Source organism: Diabrotica virgifera, chromosome 7, assembly GCF_917563875.1.
Source record: "Diabrotica virgifera virgifera chromosome 7, PGI_DIABVI_V3a".
Classification (NCBI taxonomy): domain Eukaryota; kingdom Metazoa; phylum Arthropoda; class Insecta; order Coleoptera; family Chrysomelidae; genus Diabrotica; species Diabrotica virgifera.
The window spans coordinates 207588780-207605933 of NC_065449.1; the positions used below are offsets into that span (position 1 = coordinate 207588780).

Below are 17154 nucleotides of genomic sequence, written 5' to 3' on the forward strand. Positions count from 1 at the left end.
ATGACTATTCGCTGGCCCATACCATCCCGGCCAGTATCAAAGACGCACGAGGGTTGGCATCCGCCTTCCGAAGGAAGTTTGGTCGAGTTGCAGAACTTCAATGCCAACTGCCAGCTCCTGGCAAAGCATTGAAACTCCAAGATGCATCACGTTACCTATTCTATCTGGTAACAAAAGACACTGTCCGTGACCAACCTACCTACCAAGATGTATGGGATGCATTAATTCAATTGAGAGAGCACGTGTTGGAGTCCGACGTGCAAAAGTTAGCCATACCAAAGTTAGAATGCAGCCAATTAGACTGGAGAGTTATCCGAAATATGGTAGAAGAAATTTTCCAAGACACCGAGGTCCAGGTGTTAGTCTGTTGCAATCCGCATAGTTACTGGTGCGGAGAGAAGACCGTCTCCTGTCACTTTTATACAACTGGGAGTTGTAAAAGAGGGTCCAGTTGCCGATACCAGCATCCAGTTCCAGTCCTGACAAGGTTCCAGGAGGAACCATCTTTTAAGGAGGGGGCAATGTGACGAATTTCTAACTGAGGCCGGCCCTGCCCCTAGTAGTCAACAAACAACAGCGACACGTCATCGACGAGTAATGTCTCCGCTAATCCAGAAGTTTCCCCGATGATAGGCGTAGACCCGCCTCAGGCCTTCCAAATGTTCTCGAAGCAGAGCCGTATCTATATAAGCGGATGATTTTTAAGCAGCAGTCAGTCAGTCAATGAACGAGCCGCGACGCGTGATATAATTGTATTCGAGTCGGATTTAATGAAATGTATATATTAGTTATCGAAGTTATTATGTTTAGTTAATTAAATCATAAATTTGAGTTGTAAATAAATTAGATGTGTTAGTTGGTGTTATTTGTAATTATTAAAATAAATAAGTGATGTAAATAAAATAATATAAGTAAGTCTTCCTTTATTTAAATTAAACTTAGTGCCTAAAGATATAAATAAATAAAATAGTAGAGTCAACCGCGTAAAAAAGACAATTACGCCACACTATATTCTGATTTTTCCAAGTACTAGGTTGTGATCGCTTCCAATATTAGCTGCACTTAAACATCGTATGTCTAGTACTTGAGAGTGGTGGATGTTTCTGTTTGTCAATATATAATCAATAACGGATCTGTGTCCTCTTGTATTTTGGAATGTACATATATTTTTGTTGATCTTTGTGTCTGAAGAACGTATTGTTTATTCGAAATTCGTTGGAGTTTTATTTTTACAATTGATCTCGATAAGTTACTGTAAACATTGATATCATTTAAGTAAGTTCATAGCAATATTACCTTGCACCAATGGTCAGGAACATCCGCCATAAACAGTTGATTAAATGCTCCAAAACCACAAGGAAAACAAGCTGGTAAACAAACTAACCATAACATGAGTTTCTGGTAAGTTCCGAACTCCCCCACTTGAGGCAGTAGATCATCCATGTCCATGTTATCATCATCCTATGAACAAGACAATAATTATTTACAATGATGAATTTAAAAGCATAACAAAATGGAAGTCAGAATAGATGGGTAACTTACATAACTTATAGGCATAGTCAGCGGAATGAGACAGAGGAACTCATTGAACCATATGCCCTTCAATTTAATCATGGATGAAATCATCAAAAGCGCCAACAAAGGAAGAGGATACAGAAAGGGAAACAAGGAAGTAAAAATACTCTGTCACGCAGACGACGCAATACTGATAGCCCGAGATGAAGGTAGTCTGCAAAGATTAGTCCACAGTTTTGCTCCATAAAAGCAAAAGAATTCAATACCTACCCATGAAAACTTTATCTCAGAAAACTAAAACAGTAATCAGTAAAGAATCAATCAGATGTAAAATAGAAATTGATGGCGTCAGTATTGATTATGTAATGGAAATAAAATACACTTGGAATTACACTGTCCAGCTGCGGAGACCTGAAAAAAGAAGTGAGAAATCAAGTACAAAAAGCAAATAGACTGGCAGGATGCCTTAATAACACTTGAATAACACTGTATTGCGAAACGGACATATTAACACAGATGAAGTCGAGAATTTATAAAGCCAGTGTAAGACCAATATTGACATATTATGCATGAGAAACAAGACCAGATACAGCCACAACACAAAGACTACTAGAAACGGCAGAAATGAGAGGACTAAGAATTACAGAAAATACGCTGAGTTATCCAAAGAGGAGAGAAGATATTAGAAGAAAATGTAACGTACAGTTTAAAACCGAATGAGCACTAAATAGAACAAAGAATGAAATAACCACAAGCAGAATGGGGGAGACACAATTGGAAACGGGAGAAACACTTTTCAGTTTGCAAGTTTTAATACAGAGAGCCAGGGTATGTTAACTGCGATGTGTATGCATGTTTAATTGATTTCGAGGAGACATTTGACAAGATACCACATGGGAAACTAATCGATTTTAAACTAAGGATTTAAAACTGCTATCAAACTTATATCTCAAACAAAAATAAACAATAAGATTTGAAAATGAAATGTACGAGATCTTCACAGTCGTAAAAGGATCTTCACAATCGTAAAAGGAGATTGTACACTTTGACTGACAAGGTTGTACACTGTCGCCAGCATGATTTAATATATACTTTAAAAACCTCTTTAGAGAAGCTTTGAACGAATCAGAAGATGATATTGCAGTAAATCGCCAACTTATACACAATATTAGATATGCAGAAGATATAGTATTGCTAGCAGAGAGTGCGCAGGGGTTCCAAAAGATGATGGATAATGTTGTAGAAGCATGTAAAAAATACGGCCTAAAACTAAATTGTAAGAAGACAAAAATAATGACCATTAGTAAGAACAGTAACATAAACGTTCACATTACAAAAGCGATATACCGTTAGAAAGAGTGCAGAAAATATGCTATTTAGGCTGCAATATTAAGGATACATGGGGTCATAGCTACGAAATAAAAACTCGAATGGAAAAAGACCGAAACTTCTTTTAACAGTCTTAAGGTACCGTCCTATTCTCCTGTGAAGAGCTATGACGAGCCGCATGACATTTACTTATGACAAAATCATATGACAACTCAGCAAATCGCAGTCTAGTATGTAAATTTCTAGCTATGAGATGTGACAAGCCGCATGATAATTGCTTATGACAAAATCATATGACAAATCACACAGTGTAAACATGTAAATTAGACTCCATGACCAAATCATATGACAAATCACATGATAAATCATGTAGTGTAAAGTCGACTTTAGGAAGATCCTCCTGCAACTTATATTTAAGTATCAATATACGTATAATAATAAAGAATTCCTAGATGTTACGTCGGTAGCGTCCTCTACTATAGAGTATAGAAAGCTGGAGCCTTGCAGAAGATGCCATAAAACGATTAGAGGTGGTACCCCGTCAAAATAGCCCCGTCAAAAAAGTTCTGACAAAATAGCCCCGACATAATATCCCGCACACAAAATAGCTCCGACAAAATAGCCTGCCGACAAAATAGCCGGGGAATAATAGCCCGCCGACAAAATAGCCCCGACAAAAAAGCTCCCTTTAGAATTCATTATGAAATAATTCCTTAAAAATACATTTTTTCGGAAATGGTAATTATCCTCTATTCAGATGTTTATCTTAACCACATTAAATAAAAATGGTCTTTTCAGAGAACTCGAGTCCTGTCTTCCCTGCCTCTTGGAAGTTTGGAAGTTTTATATTAACATTTTTCCCTGTTTTCGGGCAACAGTAAAATGCATTTTAAATTAAATAAATTAAATACATTCTTCTTTTTTGTCAAATAATTTAAATTAAAAAAAAGTTTTTGGACACCTTGTATAAATAATTATGTAATTGTTTATAAGATGCTGTTTTAGCCGGGGCTATTTTAGCCGGGGCTGTTTTGACCGGGGCTATTTTAGCCGGGGCTGTTTTGACCGGGGCTATTTTGTGTGGCATCTATTTTGTCGGGGCTATTTTGTTTGCGGGCTATTTTGTCGAGGCTATTTTGTGTTCGGGCTATTTTGACGGGGCTTTTTTGACGGGACTGTTTTGACCGGGCTATTTTGACGGGTCACGTTAGAGGTATTTGAAATGTGGTGCTACCGACGTATGTTAAGGGTCTCATACACCGTAAAGAATAGAAATTATATATAAATTAAATATAAATTATTAACACCGTAAAGAATAGAAAACTGGCTTATGCCAGTTACACTATGCGTAATAGTAAATACCGACTTCCACAATTGATTATAAAAGGCAAAAGAGGCCCTGGACTTAGAAGTATATTCTGGCTGGTCAACCTTAGGAAATTGATTGATCTAACGTCAACTGATCTATTTTGAGCTGTTGTGAATAGGATAAGATGGGTCGATGTGGAATCGACATCACCAGAAGATAGGCACCTTGAAGAAGAAACGACAATGTGGAAAGAGCAACCAGAATTAAAGAATACGAGACTAATATTTTGTTAAATTTTGAATTACTTCTAATTTGGTGAAACTGCAACAGGAAAATGGAAAAGTCATTGGTAAAAAGTAAACGAATATTAAAAATACAATAAGGGAATCCGAAGTAGTTTTCTGTAAATTAATTATGTAGGTTTAAAATACTAGAGATGGTTTGTGATTGTTAAATAAGATCGAGAGTCGGATGAAAATTTATAATTGATTAAATAATAAAAAAATGTAAAACTACGAACTAAAAAGAGGTAGTTCCCTGGGTAGGCTGTATATCATATTGTTAAACAAACTCTAACATGAAGTAAAACCACTTCTACGTAATAGGTATAATTTACTAAAATCTTAAAAATCCCAATGGATTGAATAAAATATGTTCATTCAGAACGTTTTCGGACCTATCAGTCCATCATCAGTGAATTCATATATACTTGCTAACTAGTCCCAGAACCAAACAATGGTTGTAATTATATTTCAATCTACATATTAATATTGTATAATTGAAAAGGCTAAACGCCCATGTTAACAGATAACCTCTGGAAACATGGTCCAGACTTCGTTGGTTTGGACGCAAGTCCAGACTTCGTTGGCCCAGACTTCGTTGGTTTGGACGCAAGTCCAGACTTCGTTGGCCCAAGATGGTTGGTTAAGGTTCTCGTTTAGAGTTTCACCATGTTCCCAGAGGTCATCTGTTAACATCGGCGTTTAGCCTTTTCAATTATACAACATTATAATGTAGATTGAAATATAATTACAACCATTGTTTGGTTCTGGGGCTAGTTATATGAAGTATACTGCCCTCCTAAGCCAAAAGGGTGTATCTCATTTTGCCATATTTTCATAAAAGGTTTTTTAATATGGTGTTTATACCAATACGCATCAAATTTACTAAGCGAAACAGACGTATCTCGCGTTGTTGAAGCTGTTTCATTCGAGATACGTCTGTTTTGCTTAGTAAATTTGATGCGTATTGATATAAACACCCTATTAAAAAACCTTTTACGAAAATATGGCAAAATGAGATACGCCCTTTTGGCTTGCTTGGGAGGGCAGTATATATGAATTCACTGACGATGGAAAGATAGGTCCGAAAACGTTCTGAATGAACATATTTTATTCAATCCATTGGGATTTTTAAGATGTTAGTAAATTATATCTATTACATAGAAGTGGTTTTACTGCATGTTTGTAAAACTATGAGTTCACTACAAATTGATTTATTATTTTAGGACATAAATAATATTTACCTTGTTCGAATCATGATTTTCGTCGCAATAATCATTTTCACATTCATTGTACTCCATATTGGGTAAACGCGCGAACACAACTGGATTATGGAGAATTACGGGAAGCCTCATATATTCTCTTTATAAGATTATTAATGGTACATTTTACTATCAACTGAAAAAGTATCAAGTGTCTATAATTGCCCTTGTTATATATTTGATTCTGGCTTCTCGATAAATGTAGGACAAGTATAAAAATAATTCTAAATTTATCAGAATTTAAAAAAATTGAAGAAAAAAATCTTCTGTGTAAAAGGTATATTTATTTGAAAACACCAATAAAGGGCTACATTAAAAAATAGAACGTCTTCGCTTTAAAGAGCATCATCAGTGTTCTAATCCTAAAATAAGTATAACCATAATTAGTGAAGACAAAAGTAAAAAATATAAAGGTTGACCAAGATAAAAAATTAGGTTATATTCACAAGCTCTACCCCACATAACAATGATGTTCGCATCACGTTCTAAGCATATCCTACCAACATTCTTCGAAGTATATCCTTTTTAGTATATGCGTAGTACAAGCATAGCATGTACCATAAAAAACATTCTAAATTTCATGTTCTTTGCATGTGCTTCGAAGAATATTCTTGCACCGAATATACTGAGCACATTCGTGTATTACGTAGTATCTCGGAATGTTCGTAAAAGTTTATTCTTAGAATATACCTTAATCGAATATTCTTAGTATATGCGTAAGTATATGCTTAACACGTACTTGTATATACTTTTAAAATATCTTAAAAAGAATATACTGTATGACGTACCTATAGGAAGAAGAATAATGTTAGCCTATATAGATTATCAACTTCGCGTTAAGAATAATTAATAAAATTTAGGTATTTTGGTAGGTACTACTGAACTATCTAATTCATTTTTTTAAACCGTTTTAATTGTATGGTAAAAAAGTTTAAAACTTAATTCTATTGAAGAAAAGAATGTGTGTGTACTTTGTACGCACGTAAGAAGATATTCTTCTATTATATAATAGGTAATTTAAACGAAGTAAATATAGTTAAAAGGTTATTTGTATTTTATTTAAAAATCAAACTAACTTTCTTATCTACCACTTTCAAAAAATTTTTATTAAAACAACCAAAAATAAAAAAAAATATGAATCGCCCAGGAATTGAACCCGCAACCTTCCAATCTCAGTGCTAACGCATTTCCCACTACTCCAGCGATGCCCTAGAAATAGACATGTAAGTTTCGGATATAATTACACAACACGGCGACATATAGTGTAAAAATGTTATGCTTACATAATATTTTATTATTTTACTACAGGGAAACACAAATCCAAAAACACAAAAATTATAATAAATAATACATTTCCTAAAACCACTAATATATTCTTTTAATGACTTATTTGCACGGTTACAGATACATACATACCTATCTTGAAAGATTAGCAATGAACTACATACTGTCAGTGTACGCAGGCGCGCGGATCATGTACAATTTTACCCTCAATTGATTCGCCGCTAAAGAAGAATATCTTCAAAAATGAGAAATTCTCGTTCCTTTTTGAATTGAAATGAATATAATACTATTTTGATTTGAGTTTATACCATAAGTATTTTTACCTATAATTTTCGGGAATCCGGAAACGGCTATTCATTGTATCGTTCGCGGTAACGATTCCGTACTTGTCCAGGACAACTTCGCATGCGCACTTTAAAAAAGAGCGTTCTCTTTTTTAAAGTGCGCATGCGATTTTTAAAGTGCGCATGCGAAGTTGTCCTGGACAAGTACGGAATCGTTACCGCGAACGATACTATTGTCATTCTGACCCCTTGCATTGCATATTATTTTATACCTGCACAAGGGAAGGGGGAAGGGGGTAGGTAACAAAAGGGCAAAATATGAAAATAGTTTCCAGAGTACAGTTAGGCATTTATGTTTACGCTGTTAAGACGAAGCGAAGACGAAATATTTCTAGCTACAAGGACTAAAATATTTTTAAAAACATAAAAAGCAGCTTGAAAATAATAAATTCATATTGGTACTTCAATATTTCCTAAATACCTAGTAAGTAAAAGTATGTATAATGTATATAGATACCTATAAATTTTAGTAATTTACATACATATTATATATACAGAGAGAGTCTGTAAAGTGGAATAAATTCAATATCTCAAATACTAATTGTTTTTTTGGAAAATGCTCAGACCCGTCGATTAGTATTTCAAATTGACCTTTTTGACATTCAATAAAAATGTATACAGGGTGTCCCAATTTAGAGATATGACGTCATCGTCGATTTTCTTAAATGGCAACACTGTCATTTTGATAGCTAATTTGATAGCGTTTGTAAAGTTATACATAACTGCAAAATATCAAATTTTTATTCTCTACCATTTACAAGATAATAGAAAATAACAAAGTTATATCTGTAATTTGGAATATATTCAATAATTAAAATACTAACTGTTTTTTTGAAAAATGCTCAGACCCGTCGATTAGTATATCAAATTGTCATTTTTGACATATAATAATAATGTATACAGGGTGTCCCAATTTAGAGATATGACGTCATCGTTGATTTTCTTAAATGGCAACACTATCATTTTGATAGCTATTTTGATAGCGTGTGTAAAGTTATACACATCTGAAAAATTTCAACATTTTATTCCCTACCATTTACAAGATAATAAAAAATAACAAAGTTATGAAGAACAAGAAGTAATCAAATAATAATTGAATTTATTTATTTCAATTAAGCAAATGCTCATAACGTGGCCCATTGACAATTTGACAATAATTGAGGGCAACATTATGAGTTTTTGCTTAATTTATTGAAATAATTAAATTCAATTATTAGTTTATTACTTCTTTTTCATAACTTTGTTATTTTTTATTATCATCTAAATGGTAGAGAATACAAATTTGAAATTTTGCAGTTGTGTATAACTTTACACACCCTATCAAAATAGCTATCAAAATGACAGTGTTGCCATTTAAGAAAATCAACGATGACGTCATATCTCTAAATTGGGACACTCTGTATACATTATTATTATATGTCAAAAAGGACAATTTGATATACTAATCGACGGGTCTGAGCATTTTTCAAAAAAACAGTTAGTATTTTAATTATTGAATATATTCCAAATTACAGATATAACTTTGTTATTTTCTATTATCTTATAAATGGTAGAGAATAAAAATTTGATATTTTGCAGTTATGTATAACTTTACAAACCCTATCAAATTAGCTATCAAAATGACAGTGTTGCCATTTAAGAAAATCGACGATGACGTCATATCTCTAAATTGGGACACCCTGTATACATTATTATTGAATGTCAAAAAGGACAATTTGAAATACTAATCGACGGGTCTGAGCATTTTCCAAAAAAACCATTAGTATTTGAGATATTGAATTTATTCCACTTTACAGACTCTCTCTGTATTTGGCTATTATATAATTATATAAGCAGCATTTTTATTTTGATGTGCACATAATAACTAAATATATTACTTATATTTTATATATAGGCTACTTACCCATATAATATTTATTATACATAGGTACCTATATAACATAACTAAAGTTTATATATTTTATACATAGTTTTTACGTAATATTGTAGAATGTAATAACTACATTCTCATATGTAATTAGAATATGTAAATAATATTAGTAAAACCTAGGATGAGATTGGGTGATGTTGAAAACATACTTCTGAGAAATACAGCACATCCTTGGAATATTCTTCCCATATACTAAAAATATGTGCGATAGTACATTCTAAGTATATACATAGAAGGTATATAGCACTTTCTTGGAATATTCTTCCCATATACTAAAAATATGTGCGATAGTACATTTTAAGTATATAACTATAAGGTATATAGCACTTCCTTGGAATATTCTTCCCATATAGTAAAAATATGTGCGATAGTACATTCTAAGTATATAAATAGAAGGTTTATAGCACCTCCTTAGAATCTTCTAAAAAGTATGTTCTTGGTATATACTGAAAAGAAGTGCGGTAGTACATTCTAAGTATATACATAGAACGTTTAAGTACTGTAATGTAGTATATTATACTCAGTATATGCTCTGCACATTCGCAATGGTAATTACGCATATTCTAAGTATATACTTTTTCTGAAAAGTATGTTCTATGAATCTACTAAGAACATGAAATTGTTATGTGGGACATGCTAAGCCACCAAAAATACATGGGTTAAAACCCTTAATCGACATTTTAAGTCACGTATTTTTGGTGGCTTAGCATGTCGAGCTTGTGAGTATAACCTAATTTTTTACTTATGTCTTCACTAATTATTATGGTTATACTTATTTTAGGCTTAGAACACTGATGATGCTCTCTTTAGATCGAAAACGTTCCGTTTTTTAATGTAGCCCTTTATTGGGGTTTTCAAATAAATATACCTTTTACACAGAAGATTTTTTTCTTCAATTTTTGTAATTAATGGTATGCAGTCAGCTACAGGAAATCTTTGCCTAATGGATATTAGAATTTAAAAGTTAAATAAGATGTAATAAATTCTGTATTTCTTTTTTGTTAGCGAGTTTTCGAGGGCGAGTCAAGTCCCAAAGCACTTAGGCTAAAATTTACCCATTATGCATCCTCACAGGGAGCTGTCATCCTTAGCGCATTGTCAACCTGCCATTTTCAGGAAGGTGAACAAATTATCAGGGGGCATCTCTCTTATGGAGGCGTTTGCTTAATTGACAATGGCCAGCAAAAAAACCAACTGTCAAGCGTAGATTTTTCCCGGTAATTCTTAAGTAATTTTCTGATGCTGCCTTCCCAAGGTTCCTTAGTGTTACCTTGGCAAGTGCAAGTCTACATCCTGGAAAATCTTCCCATCTTTTCACTGTTTGCGTGTGAGTGATATTTGGCATTTCCGAGATTGTTGTATGCGATTTCCTTTATTTCCATTGTGGAACACAACTAACAGTGAACACTGGATTCGATTCCAGTGCCTTTAATGCCACCTGGTCAATAGATATGATTTTTCTTGATTTGCCCTTTCAGGTTCTCACTATTAGTTCTTGTAGGCACATCTCTACAGCATAAATTACCGCTTGGAAGGTAGTAGTGATCACCTAGGCTTTTACTAAGGCTTAGCCTTGGTTTATTTACCCCAGCTCCAACTCCTTCATCGATTTTAGAGCCGTCTGTATACCAGCATTGATCTGCGATTATGAGATTCGTTTTATTCGACTACCATTCGTCCCTTCTTGGAAAGAGAATGGCAAACGGATGTTCGAAATTATAATTAAGATGCATCGCATCCGGTACCATTCCAGCTGTGGGTGATTTTTAATTATCTCTCCATATCTGATCCCGGTATCCTTTTGTCCTGCTTTCTGGAGTCTTATTCGTCTTCTGTGGTGTGTAAAGGGGTAGTGAAGCGCAATACATGATGTCGTATCCTGTTGGCATCACTTAGCCTCTCCTACTCAATTCCTATCTTCACCTCCAAGCTGGTACACACCGGTAACCTGAGCAACCCCACTGGAGATTGGGTAACCAACCCCAGTGGAAGGTGGGGTCAGGGCTGACGAAGAAGGGAGTCTTAGTCCTCCGATGAATAGGGGGTTGGGCTGAGGGTTAACTACCTCCTCCTAGAAAAACTACGAGTTATGAACGTGAAAGGAAGAAAAGCCGGACTGATCAAACGACGACGACTGTGCAAGAAAAAGGAATACGATTTGAGAGTTGCGACATGGAATATTCGAACCTTGTATAGATTGGGAGCTCTCCAAAATCTCTTAAATGAACTAAATAGATACAAAATAGACATAACTGTCATACAAGAAATGAGGTGGTTTGGAAACAATATAATGGAAAAAAGAACCCATACGATTTTCTACAGCTGCGATCCTAAAGATCACGTCTTGGGCACTGGATTCATAGTAAACACGAGAGTAAAACATACTATAAGAGATTTCAGAGCCATTAGTCCCAGAATGTGCATTTGAAGAGTTAAAGGACGTTTCTTTAACTACAGTCTAATTCATGCGCATGCTCCGACAGAAGAAAAAGAAGATGACATTAAAGAAGAGTTTTATGATGAACTAGAGTCCGCATATCAGTCATGCCCAAAAAATGATATAAAAATAATCTATGGAGACCTAAACACCAAAGTTGGAAGAGAATAGAAATATTCACACCTATGGCAATAGGTTAATAAACCTAGCAAGATCACTTAACATGGTGATTGCTAGCACATACTTCGCTCGCAAAGATATACACAAAGGTACCCGGAAATCCCCAGATGGACTGACAGTAAATATGATAGATCATGTTATTGTAGACTCGAGACACCAATCGAATATAATAAACGTCCGCACCAGAAGAGGGGCAAATGCGAATTCTGATCACTACCTGGTCGAAAGTAGAGTAAGGGCTAGAATTTCAAACATCAAAAAGGAAAGAGGCTCTAAACATGAACGATACAAGGTAGAAGGACTCAAAGAAACAAACAAAAATAAAGAGTATAAAGAAAAGATAAGCATTAAACTAGAAAACAGACTAAAACATGAAAACCCAAATAAGGGATGGGAAGAGTGCAAAGAAAAAATAAAAGAGACAGCTAAAGAAGTATTAGGCATAGAAGGTAAAGAAAGAAGAACAAGAACGAATGACTGGTTTGACGAAGAATGTCAGATTATAACAGACAGAAAAAACAGAGCATATTTACTGACGCAACAGGGGCACAGAACCCGACAAGTAGAGGAAGAATATAAACAACTACGCAAAGAAGAAAAGAAAAATCACCGAAGAAAAAAGAGAGAATATATGAACAAAGAACTTCAAGAACTGCAAGAACTAAGTAGATCAACAGAGACAAGAAAATTTTATCAGAAACTGAACAAAAGCAGAAAAGACTTCAAACCGAGAAACGATGTGTAGAGATAAGGAAGGTAATATATTGAGAGAACAGCAAGAGATACTAAGAAGATGGACAGAACATTCTACGGAAAAGCTTGAAGGAGATGGGAGTGAGACGAACCCTGATATACCATTAGACCAAGCAGACAACAGAGAAAAGAGTCCTCCAAAAATAGCCGAGATTTGAACAGCAGTAGACAAATTAAAGAACAATCAATCACCGGGATCGGATCAAGTAGCATCGGAATTACTGAAGGAAGGAGGAGACGCACTACAGAAAACAATACATGAATTGATTACAAAGATATGGTCAAATAAACAGCTACCAGCGGAGTGGAATAGTGGTATTATTGTACCATTACATAAAAAAGGAAATCAGTTAGAATGTGGAAACTACCGTGGAATCACGCTGCTGAATGCAGCATACAAAATAATGTCCAACGTCATTTATGAAAGACCTAGACCACACGCTACACGCTGAAAAAATAGTTGGCAAATACCAAAGTGGCTTCTGTAGACAGAAGTCAACAATAGACCAGATATTTGTTCTGCGACAGATCCTCGGAAAAACAAGTGAACATAACATCGACACACATCATCTCTTCATAGACGTCGAAAGCGCATATGACAATGTAAACCGAGAATTCTTAATAAAAGCAATGAAAGAATTTAATATACCAACACAATTAATAGAACTGATAAAAGAATCTCTAAAAGTAGAAAGTAAAATCCGGATACAAAACGAACTAACGGAAACAATAGATGTGAAAAAGGGACTAAGCCAGAGAGACGCTCTATCATGCATCTTGTTGAACATCGTACTCGAGAAAATAATGAGAGACAAAACAGTCAATACTCGAGGAACAATCATTAATAAAAGCGTGCATATACTAGCATTTGCAGATAATGTTGACATAAACGCAAGATCAAGAAGAGAAATGATAGAGGATTTTAATCAAATAGAACGAGCTGCACAAAATAGTGCAGCTTAAGTGGCCTTAAAATCAACCAGAACAAAACAAAATATATGCAGGTAAGTAAAAACACAGAAATAAGGCAGCCACCAAATATAACAATAGGAGAATACAACATTGAGGGGGTAAAAAACTTTACATACTTGGGATCCCTAGTCACGTCTGATAATAACGTAGCGGAGGAAGTGAAGAGGCGAATATTTATTGCCAATAAAAGTTACTATGGCTTAATTCGGCAACTAAGATCAGATAACGTCGCAAGGAAAACAAAATGCCAAATATACAAAACCTACGGCTCCTATAAGTCCAGTCCTATAAGGCCATTTAAGTCCTGGAATTAACTGGAATTAAGTCAAAATGAAACCGTCTATTTTTATTTTATTTCGTTTTCGTCAGCCTATTACCTCGCCTCAGGTTTTCCCACATATCTTTCGACATGTCCAACGGGAAAGATTTTTGTTGGCTATTCTCACCAATGCGCTTATCTAGAATACTTGACCTCATTTGCCCTTTTGACAATTTTTGCATACAGAGAGAGGGCATCTAGATGTTATCTAGGTTTCTAGGAGAAATTCCTAGGTTTTCTATGCTGTCTAGGTGGAACTGACTACTACTGATTTACTAGTATTTATATACTACGGTGGACTCTCTCTATAACGAACACGGATATTATGAGGTTTCGCTTCTAACGAGGTACGCTAGATGTCCCATGAAATTCCTATTGAACTATAACACCTGTACAACGAGGCATAATTAGTTATAACGAGGAAAAATGAAATCGAAGAATATGTTTTTTTACCTGTTTTTAGCGAAGTAATGGCTATAAATAAATACCCCAACTGCTTGTATATAGAAATTCCCAACATCTGTGTTATTATCGAGGCCAGTGGTGTTATAAACACCGCCTGAAATAAACTTCTTTCTGTCTATCTATCGACCAATATTGAATACATATTGTAGGAAAGTTACAATTTACGATGGTACGAAGTTTCATTGTTCAGGTCGACCATCGACACCTAATAAACTACGTAAGAGGCATCAAAAAATTTCAATATTATTGTTGTCTGATATAACGAGATCAGCTTATAAAGAGGTAATTAGTCCGCCATTTTAGTCCTTGTTATAGAGGGAGTTCTTACAATATTTAATGCTCTTTGGATGGTGCTGGATAGAACATTACCATATTTTCCTCTTACCATAATCACTACATCATCCGCATATTAATATACCTATCCTCCTAAGCGTGAACAAGCGAAATCAAGTCATCAGGGCAAAGTCAGTCAAGTTCAATTTTTTGTTATAAGATAATCGATTTTTAGTAATTCCAATGTGACACAAAATCTAGACATGGGATAAAAAAATTTATTTGAAGAAAGTGTATTTTTTTGTTCTTTTTAATGGCGGTACAGACTCGTTTTTGTAATATTTTATTTTTTTATAGAGTAATGGCAGCTATGTACGCCGTTGCTCCCGCTTGGCGGCGCTAGTATAGTTGGGGGTCAACGTTTTGACAATTCGTGAAGTTTGTATATGGTGTTTTTGTTTACGATTTAATAAATAATAAATTATGGCAGAAAAATACGGATCTTGGACTGAATCGTCGTTGAAAAACGAATTGAGGAGAAAGAATGCGAGAGATAGGTACTGGAAAAAAGGAAGCCCTTTAACAGCCTCCACTGTTTATATAGCCATCTATTTCCTAACTGCCCTGTCTCAGTTTCTTAGTCTCTTGTTGCCACAAGATCAAATTTTTATTTTTTGGCTTCGTTTACTAGATGCTTCAGTTTTCTTCCTGGAATGATTCTCTTATATTCCACGTCGCTATTTTAACTAGTTGTTCTTTATTGCCATTATCTAGTTTATTATTTTTCGATTCTTGTTTCCGTTTTCTTTGCCGGGTCATCATTGTTGGGTCTCCTAATACTGCATTCAATTCTAGTTTTCTGCAATGTCTTCCTCTATTCTTTCCAGCTGCTCCTTTTCTTTATTTTATTACCATAATTCATTGTTTATTGTCAGTCTTTGGTATCCTGTTTTTGTGCTATTTCCTTTGAATTTCTCTTCCTTAGCAATTCTTCTTATTTTGGCCATTATTTCCCTTTCCGTCCTTCGTCAGATCATCATTTTTGTATATTCTTTCGCTCAGTTGCTCTAGTTTCATCTTATTTTGCATTACTTTGGTCTTTTCTGTCTTGCTATCCATCTCTACCAAATATATTTTGTCTCCCGGCTTCCTTGCTTCATTAATGTTTACTTTTACTCGCCATAACTTTTTCTGTGAATTTTTCTACCTCATTCCCTAGCAAGAGTGGTTGATTGGTATCAATCTGTAGTCCTTGAATCACAATATTTTTCCATCTTCCCTCTCTTTCTAATTTTTGTACCCTTTCGTTGGAGATCTTTAATTCATTTCGTAATTAATTAATATCTTGAAGCGCCTTTTCTTTAACTCTTTCACTGCGGGAACCGGACATATACGTAAAATAATTTCGTGCCCGTACAACGGGAACCGGATAAATACGCGTATCCTTTTTTGGGCATTCGCTGCGGCAACCGTATGAATCAGATATTGTTTGCGTATTGTATGTTGCCTATAGAAGAGAGTTAGGCATATATCAAAATTTACAATACATTTAAAATTTTTATACTTTACTGCGGGAGCCGTACAAATCCGCACCTTTTTATACCGGCACGCACTCTGGAGAATTTACTTGTAAAATCTTAGGATTTCCCTTCGCCGTATTTATATAGGATAGTGTTTATCAGCTTATTTCATTTTAGTTTAAGAATTCAGTTGTGTGAATTACAGCTGCTAATAACCCGATTATTGACTTTGAAAAAAGTACAAGAGCGTTATGACCGGTAATTTGATAAATAATCTAATAAAAATAATAGTAAATAATCTGAGATTTTTGGGTGGCATTTTCAAGAATTTGTGTTGGTAGCATTTAGCATCCAAATGATTGCAAATGAGGGCCGAAAATTGCAAAACATGTATCCGGTTTTGCCACTCCTAATAAAAGTCGGAAAAATCTTCAAAAACAAAATTACAAACAGTTGAACAAGGTCTGTTACGTCGGCAAATTATTAATTTTCAAGAATCTAATAACAACAAATGACAACAACAACAACAGTTACTTCTACAAAATTGCAATTACAGTCCTGAATACACTGCGCGAACCGTATTTATTCGCCATAGTACTACATCGACTCGCTGCGTCAACCGGATTGATCTGCACAGGCATGAAAGTACCAGAGACCATACTACTCTTATAACCAGCCGCAGTGAAAAGGTTAATAAGTTTCAGTTCTTCCATTTTCTATCGATATTCTTTTTGCTGGAATGCGAGAGTTACTGGAAAAAAGGAAGCCCTTATCGAAGGGTAAGCTATATTAATCATCGTCTTAATATTTTATTTCTATAGCTCAGACCAAAATAAAAATATTTATGTTTCTATACATGAGTTTTATAGTGAATTATTCGATTTTTTAAAATCAAATCCAGGGGCAATACGTAATCTGAAATGTTTATTGCAGATGCGTGCATTTACTGTCGGCAGATATTTATCCCTTCTTATTTCTACA

At 34.7% G+C, this 17154-nt stretch overlaps 1 protein-coding gene across 2 annotated transcripts in view; it reads right to left on the bottom strand.

The window, feature by feature from the left end:
• Nucleotides 1-5744, bottom strand: part of LOC114326248 (carcinine transporter) — a 48013-nt gene extending 42269 nt beyond the window's left edge. For both annotated transcript variants that reach the window (XM_028274559.2, XM_028274558.2), the window contains exons 1-2: nucleotides 5679-5744; nucleotides 1297-1461 (exon numbers count right to left, since the gene is read on the bottom strand). In XM_028274559.2, the coding sequence (XP_028130360.2) occupies nucleotides 1297-1461; nucleotides 5679-5735 (222 nt within the window). In that variant the 5' untranslated portion in view covers nucleotides 5736-5744. The remainder of the gene's footprint in view (nucleotides 1-1296; nucleotides 1462-5678) is intronic.
• Nucleotides 5745-17154: the final 11410 nt, after the last annotated feature.